This window comes from Ranitomeya variabilis, chromosome 3 (genome assembly GCF_051348905.1).
Source record: "Ranitomeya variabilis isolate aRanVar5 chromosome 3, aRanVar5.hap1, whole genome shotgun sequence".
NCBI classification, from domain to species: Eukaryota; Metazoa; Chordata; class Amphibia; order Anura; family Dendrobatidae; genus Ranitomeya; species Ranitomeya variabilis.
In genome coordinates, this window is record NC_135234.1 from 79,591,278 (window position 1) to 79,599,682 (window position 8,405).

General features: G+C 43.9%; 1 protein-coding gene across 1 annotated transcript; it reads right to left on the bottom strand.

Annotated features, from left to right (window-relative positions):
• Positions 1–2,791: 2,791 nt before the first annotated feature.
• Positions 2,792–4,219, bottom strand: LOC143817622 (uncharacterized). The gene is made up of 4 exons (XM_077299113.1): positions 4,105–4,219; positions 3,852–4,011; positions 3,203–3,740; positions 2,792–2,806 (listed from the first exon to the last, which is right to left on the bottom strand). The coding sequence occupies exons 1-4, from the start codon at positions 4,217–4,219 to the stop codon at positions 2,792–2,794; spliced, it is 828 nt and encodes a 275-aa protein (XP_077155228.1).
• Positions 4,220–8,405: the final 4,186 nt, after the last annotated feature.

Here is an 8,405-nt window from a genome sequence, read left to right on the forward strand (position 1 = left end):
TTGAACAGTCTTCAAATGAAACCAATTTGATACAATGTTTACACAAAGCAAATACAAAGGGGAAATTAAACATAATTGTGCCCTATTACGTTTCTTCATTGCAAGTAAGAATTAATAGATAAGGCTAGTTTCACACTAGCGTTAACTGCATTACGTCGCAAATCCGTTTTTTTGCCGAAAAAACGGATGCGTCAAAAAAGTGAAAAACGGTGACAAACGTATGCCACGCATCCAGCATTTCGACGGATCCGTCGCAAATCCGCTAAACGTTTCCGTCGAAAATACTGGATGCGTTATATACGTTGCATACGTTTTACCATCCGTTGCATCCGTTTTTCCGACGGATCCGTTTTTAAAAGGGGAGGCTCCCAAAATTTGATTGGCTACTGGAAAATTTGAAAAACTATATAGTACTGTATTTACAGCCCATCTTTGTGGGTTTTAGTTTTGTGGCAGCGATGGAAGGTGTTCTTGGGAGGATTGCTAGTTTGGTTACCGACGTTATCTTTGAGACGAATCTCCTGGATATCATAGTGCGGGAGAAGGAGGCGGCAGCGGAAAGGCGTAGGATGCTTCTGCAGCAACGGAGACGGAGGCGACTGTGGATTCATCCGATTAATCAACTACGGATGACCCGGGGTGTCCAGTCCACTCTGTACCTGGAGTTGCGGCACAATCCACACAAATTCCACAACTACGTGCGGATGAGGATTGAACATTTCGATTTTTTGCTTGCAAAACTGGAGGATGTCATCCGAAGACAGGATACAAGGATGAGGCTTGCCATCACACCGGCGGAGCGGCTGATGGTGACCCTGCGGTAAGCCTCTTTTTTTTATTTCATTGCTGATATTGAATGTTATATTACATGCTGCAGAAAATACTGCGCTGGCATATTGCGCACTATTTTCTGCAGCATGTAGTTTTGGTTTTCTTGGCGGACATTCAACTGCTTTATTTAAATGTCATTGCTGATATTGAATGTTAACAGACTGCAGAAAATACTGCGCTGAAATATTGCGTTGCATTTTCTGCAGTTTTTTTTTTTTTTTTTTTGGTTTTTGGGTTTGATGACATGCAACTGTTTTTTTTCTGTCATTGGTCATTTTGAATGTTATATTACATGCTGCAGACAATACTGCGCTGGCATAATGCGCACTATTTTCTGCAGCATGTAATTTTGGTTTTCTTTGCGGACAGTCCACTGCTTTATTTAAATGTCATTGCTGATATTGAATGTTAGATAACAGACTGCAGAAAATACTGCGCTGAAATATTGCGTTGCATTTTCTGCATTTTTTTTTTTTTGTTTGTTTGTTTTTTTTGGGTTTGATGACATGCAACTGTTTTTTTTCTGTCATTGGTCATTTTGAATGTTATATTACATGCTGCAGACAATACTGCGCTGCCATATTGCGCACTATTTTCTGCAGCATGTAATTTGGGTTTTCTTGGCGGACATTCCACTGTTTTTTTACACCGGTTTCATGCTGGTTTTATTGGGTGTCCCGTCCTTAAAAAAAAATTAACAGTGCCATATTAAAACTTGTTGGTCTGTGCAATTTTTTCTAACATGTGTTTTTTTTTTTTAAAGTTTCCTAGCTACGGGTGAATCTATGACTTCGCTCCATTATCAGTTCAGGCTGGGCATTTCAACTATCTCTGGAATAGTGAAGGACACATGTCGGGCTGTTTGGACCACTTTGCAACCAGAGTATATCCCCCAACCATCCATGGAAATCTGGTTGCGAAGTGCTGAAGAGTTTCAGCAAATTTGCAATTTCCCTAATTGTGTGGGTGCAGTTGACGGGAAACATATAAGGATTGCGAAACCGGCAGGAACAGGATCGGAGTATTATAATTATAAGAAGTATTTCTCCATCGTCCTTATGGCTATTGCAGACGCCAACTGCAGGTTCCTTGCCGTGGACATAGGAGCGTATGGACGGTCCAACGATTCACAAGTTCTTAAAAACTCTCCGATGGGTCGTTGCCTTTATGGAGAGAGCTACGATTTCCCGCCAGCCAGACCACTGCCAGGAACCAATGACCCAGCCCTGGAATATGTTTTTGTAGGTGATGAAGCCTTTCAACTGTCGCCGCACCTACTGAAACCGTACAGTAGCCGGAACTTAAACCATACCAAGCGGGTCTTTAATTACCGGCTTACTAGAGCACGAAGAGTCGTGGAGTGTTCCTTTGGCATATTGACGGCGAAGTGGCGGGTTCTGCTGACGGCTATCAAGTTGAAAACAACAACTATAGACGAGGTCGTTAAAGCCTGTGTGGTGCTCCACAACTTTGTCCTTTCAAAGGAGCCCGTTTCCTTGGATGATGAAGAGTTGGAGACCACCTTGTGGGACTACCGCAGCAGCTCAGTTCGCTCTACAAGTTCAGTTACAAGGATGAGGGACCAGTTTGCCGATTATTTTGTCTCACCTGTCGGGCGGATCCCGTGGCAAGACATGATTGTGTAACCAGTTTCCCATGTGTTTTGTTTATGTAAAAAATGTGTTTCTGCCCAAAAAAAAAAAAAAAAAAAGGGCCAAAAAGCATGGTTTTCTTGCTAGTAAAACCGTTTTGTTATACCTTTAAAATGTTCGGTGTTTGTTTTTATTAAAACCTTTTTTATTATATTACCTTAATAAATCCAGACACACACACAGAGTAGAATTTTATATTCAGAATTTTATTTTAACTCTTTTTTTTTTTTTTTGCCAACAAAAAATATTTTTTTTTAATATCAAATTTGTTTTTGGAAGATTTTGCAAAAAAAAACTAAACATCGTATTTACAAATCTTGAAACTGTTGGGTGGAGATATGAGAGGAGGAGGGGCAGGAAGGTTGGACCACGTCGATAGGTGGGGAAACCCTACTTGTTTGGGGTGCAGTGGAAGGGGGGGGTAAACCAAGAGGCTGACCAGAGGGGGGTGGTGTTGGGGTAGGGGGAAGAGAAAAGTTGAGTAAGGAAAACATTGGGGAAGTAATTTGGTCTGGGGGCCGGGATTGTTGTGGGGACTGGGTTGGGTATTGTGACTGGGTAGGGTAGTGGGACTGGGTTTGGTAATGGTGCTGGTGTGGGTATTGGGGCTGGGTTTGGTAATGCTGGGTATGGTGTGGAATTGGAGTGGAGGTGTGGCGAGGTGTGTGGGTAGACTCGTTAACGGCCTGCAGTAGAGCATTATGGCAGGTATTCCTTACCCGCATCTGTTGCTCAAAAGATAGTTTCTCCATGGTCCTGAGCATGGAGTTAAAAAAAATATTGGCCGGATCGGGACTTACAGCTGAATGCAGCCTATCCAAGCGACTGCTGGTTTCACGGCTTGTTTCACTGATGCGTGACTGCACCATGTTGAAACCAGCAGTCACTTGCTCTCCCAAAATTTTGAAAGAGCCTTGGAAGGATGCATTCAGGTGCAAGAACTCAGGAGCATAGCTCTTTTCCTGACCCCTCTGTCGCTGCCGCCACGAACCTAATGGTGGTGTTGAGGTGGCAGGATCAGAGGGGTGGGGTAAAGGAAACGCTATCTGTTCAGCATCAGATGCGAGCAATGAAGGCTGCAATAATGCTCCACTGCTTGGGACGGATGAAGTGGAGGGGACAGAGGGGTCAGAGGAGGGGTCAGAGGAGGGGACAGAGGTGTGGGGCCTACCGACGTGGCCCTCAGTGGCGGACTCAGGAGGGATCGCTCCAGAGGGCGCAGAGGAAGATGCAGGCGCCCGGTGGCTGGAGAAGGTGCTGTGAAAGAAAAAACAAATGAAATTAATACATTGGAATGAAAAAGCCCTGACTGAAAGCAAACTAAGTAGACAGGTTAACATGGTTATTAGTGGGCTGTAGAATACTTACACTCTGCTTAGCATTGTTCGCCTCAGGAAGGAGAGGGCCTGGCCATATTTATATTTGCTCCTCTTCCTTCCTGCAGAGCCACTCGGGGCCTTCATCTCATCATTGAATTCCCTCTTAAAGCGATCCCTCAGTGACCGCCACCGCTTCCTAATCTTTCCAACTGTGAAGACAAGAATCAAAAGAAAAAAACAAAAATTGGTAAATGCAATACATTACAGTCAGCTCAAAACATCACTGGAAAGTGAATACTTACCTAGTTTGCTCTGCTGCTGAGGATGAAGGCTCTCCCGCCTTGGAAACAGGTTGCGACACACTTCGTCCCAGAACCGACGGGTGACACTGGTATCGGCATGCCTGCGGTCAGCCATGTTCCACAGCGGCTCCCGCTCGCGAACCTCCTCGATGAGATTCTCGATATCAATGTCGTCATCATCATCATCCTCTTCTGCGGGAGCACGCTGTGAAGCCTGTGCCAAAAAAAAAAAAAAAAGGAAAACAAACAAATTAGTACACTGAAACACTAAAGTACCAATAGAATACCCCTCCCCCCAAAAAAAAAACTCACTGATAGCCGACCGCGGCGACGAGTCCGCCGACTCTGGGATTGTCTGGGAGAACCTTCAGCGGCAGCAGCAGGAGCAGCAGCAGCAGCAGCCTGAAATAAAGGAAACAAATTCTCAGTAATGTAGGCATATATTTTCTGTGTTTAGTTATGTATGAAAATCTGTTTTGTGTATGGTGCAGTGTGATGTGCGAAAAAACTGTTTCCCCACTACTTACACTTGGTTCCTCCTCCACTAGCATCTCTCCACCCGTCTCGCCCCCTTCTGACAGCTCCTCATCTGATTCAGCTTCCTGTTGAAACATAATTTATGCATGTAGTTATCCATAAAAATGTAATTTAAAGAAATTTAAAAAAAAAAAAAAAAGTTTTGTGTTAACTTACCGATACACGCTGTTGCTGTGGAGGAGGGCTGTCAGAAGAGGACATTGTTGCTCAAGCTTGCTGCGGCCCTGGTGTATCTGTAAGTTAAAAAGACACTTGCAATCTGCTCTACACATTGAAGTAGCAGATTTGGGGTCTTCAAAACTTACTTGAAAAGATTGGTGGCTGTGGTCCTGGTTGGTTGGGACTAGAGGCGGCTTGCTGCGACTGTGGTCCTGGTTGGGACTAGAGGCGGCTTGCTGCGGCTGTGGTCCTGGTGTATCTGTAAGTTAAAAAGACACTTGCAATCTGCTCTACACATTGAAGTAGCAGATTTGGGGTCTTCAAAACTTACTTGAAAAGATTGGTGGCTGTGGTCCTGGTTGGTTGGGACTAGAGGCGGCTTGCTGCGACTGTGGTCCTGGTTGGGACTAGAGGCGGCTTGCTGCGGCTGTGGTCCTGGTGTATCTGTAAGTTAAAAAGACACTTGCAATCTGCTCTACACATTGAAGTAGCAGATTTGGGGTCTTCAAAACTTACTTGAAAAGATTGGTGGCTGTGGTCCTGGTTGGTTGGGACTAGAGGCGGCTTGCTGCGACTGTGGTCCTGGTTGGGACTAGAGGCGGCTTGCTGCGGCTGTGGTCCTGGTGTATCTGTAAGTTAAAAAGACACTTGCAATCTGCTCTACACATTGAAGTAGCAGATTTGGGGTCTTCAAAACTTACTTGAAAAGATTGGTGGCTGTGGTCCTGGTTGGTTGGGACTAGAGGCGGCTTGCTGCGACTGTGGTCCTGGTTGGGACTAGAGGCGGCTTGCTGCGGCTGTGGTCCTGGTGTATCTGTAAGTTAAAAAGACACTTGCAATCTGCTCTACACATTGAAGTAGCAGATTTGGGGTCTTCAAAACTTACTTGAAAAGATTGGTGGCTGTGGTCCTGGTTGGTTGGGACTAGAGGCGGCTTGCTGCGACTGTGGTCCTGGTTGGGACTAGAGGCGGCTTGCTGCGGCTGTGGTCCTGGTGTATCTGTAAGTTAAAAAGACACTTGCAATCTGCTCTACACATTGAAGTAGCAGATTTGGGGTCTTCAAAACTTACTTCTAGCACTTTAGCTGTGTCCTGGTGGGCAGCGGCTGTGTCCTGGTGGGCAGCGGTCCTGGTTTATCTGTTAATATGTATAATGGATCTATAGTTAGACCACCCCCTGAACTAGGTAATGCTCAATGATAAACACCCTACTAAAATGATGTCAGAAATGTTCATACAGGTGAACACCAAAACCCCCCCAAAAAGTGGCACGTTATACCATTCATTTCCATGTCCCATAAAATAAATTTTTTTAATTTTAACACCAAGAAAAAATATATTTGACACATTTTATGTGAAAAAAATAACCCCCCCCCAAAAAAAAATAAAAAAATTTACAGGTTAACCTTTATTAAAAAAATTAGCCCTCAACCAACCCTGTATTGCATGTGTAACCATTGGTACATACACCAGTTTTAAATTTACCTTTATGAAATAATACTACGGACATTTTTTTAATAAACATTTTATTATAATTTTTTTTTCACTCTTTTTTTTTTTTTTAAATCACAATTAGGAGCTGACATGCTCTTTATTTTAAATACAAGTACTTCAACTGCAAATGGTTATAACTGTAATTTAAAAAAAATCAACACTTTTATTAAATAGAAAAACCCCACACTCACATTCAAACCACAAGCTGCAGACCGCTAGACTTTTTTAAAAAACACATCAGATTTAAAAAAAAAAAAAAAAAAAACCACATGCTGCACAGACCACTATACAGTCAATACATCAGAAAAAGGCAAATAACCAATTACAGCATGGACAAATGCACATGCCATCAACAAGACGTACCCAAAAAACATGCCTGGTATGTGTCCACATTCAGGATCGCATCAGAATTTGGTCAGGATTTTCCATCAGTATTTGTAAGCCAAAACCAGGAGTGTAAAAATTAGGTAAAGTATAACACGAAAAAAGGCATACTTTTGCTTTTATCACCCACTCCTAGTTTTGGCGTACAAATACTGATGGAAAATCCTGACCACACCCTGATGCAATCCTGCACATGGACACATACCCTCCCACATGAACAGGCATAAAATTGGCAAAGGCATAATATGGTGCAGGCACATGATACAAAAGCACACAGCCGTACAAAAATACACACATGCACGCACATAGCTTTAGGCAAATACACATATGTACAACAAAGGCAGAAAGGTGAACCCAATCAGAAGACGCATACACACACACACACACACACATACAAAAGGCTGACAATCCTTTGGCTGAAGCTGCAGGTCTTCACAGTGGCTGGCATCATGGTGGATCTGGACTCTAGCATGGCACTGGCTGGTGCAGGACGATGGCAGGCCTCAGGTTCTCTTCAGGTTTTAAGCTCTTTCAGTAGTCAGTACCTCATATACACACACAAATGCACAGGCACACAGATGCACACAAAAATTGCAATACTCACACTGGCTCTATGGTGGCTGGAGTCTTGTGGCTGGAGTCCCGTGGCTGGCTCCTTCCTGTGGCTGGCTCCTGTGTCAGGCTGTGGTCTTGTGGCTGAGGTCTTATGGCTGGAGTCCTGTGGCTGGCTCCTTCCTGTGGCTGGCTCCTTCCTGTGGCTGGCTCCTTCCAGTGGCTGGCTCCTGTGTCAGGCTGGGGTCTTGCTGGCAGTCTTCTCCTCTCTGGGTCTTGCAGGCATATGTGGGGTTGAAGGCCCAGGCCAGGTTTATATAGATTTGGGGGTGTCTGGCCAATTGGCAACAAAATACTTCTTCTGAGCATGCTCAGTGTAAAAAAAACGTATTGCAGCGCTGTATTGCGTCGTACGACGTGTCCCGACGCATCCGTCGCTCATAGGCTTCCATTGCAGCCAACGACGTATGCCGCAGGATGCGTCGCGACACGTTTTTTAGGCGGAGACAAAAAAACGTTACAATCTACGTTTTTTTGAGACGACGTGTCGCCAAATTTCGACGCATCCGTCGTAAAACGTACACGACGTATGCCAATCCGTCGCCATACGTCGCCAATACAAGTCTATGGGAAAAAAACGCATCCAGCAAAAAGTTTTGCTGGATGCGTTTTTTCTGAAAAAAGACGTTTTGAAACGTAATGCAGTTAACGCTAGTGTGAAAGTAGCCTAAGAGACCTCACAAAATTAGCAATTTATATAATAATTTATTTCAGAAATCCATTGTTATTATTATCTTCCACATTTCATTACTGTTGGTGGTCTGATATATTACAATTAAGATGCCTTAGCAGCAGCAGCCTGGCGCTGGGCACTCAACTGAATAGTTTGTTTTCGTTTAGACTCAATTGAATGAGAAGCTAAAAAACAAGAAAGACGCCACAAATAAATCCTAATCAACAAACAAAGCTCGGGGATCAGATTTCAGCATCGAACCCCAAGAACAAGGATCAGTGTCAGTCATCTTCCAACCCTCAAAACCACAGCTAAATACTCAAGAGGAACAAAGAACCAAATCTAACATCTATGTTAGTAATACTGAATACATGGAAACAATCGTTTGCCTCCTGACTACTGAGAGATTACTGTAATGGGTCCTGATTTATAATAACCGATG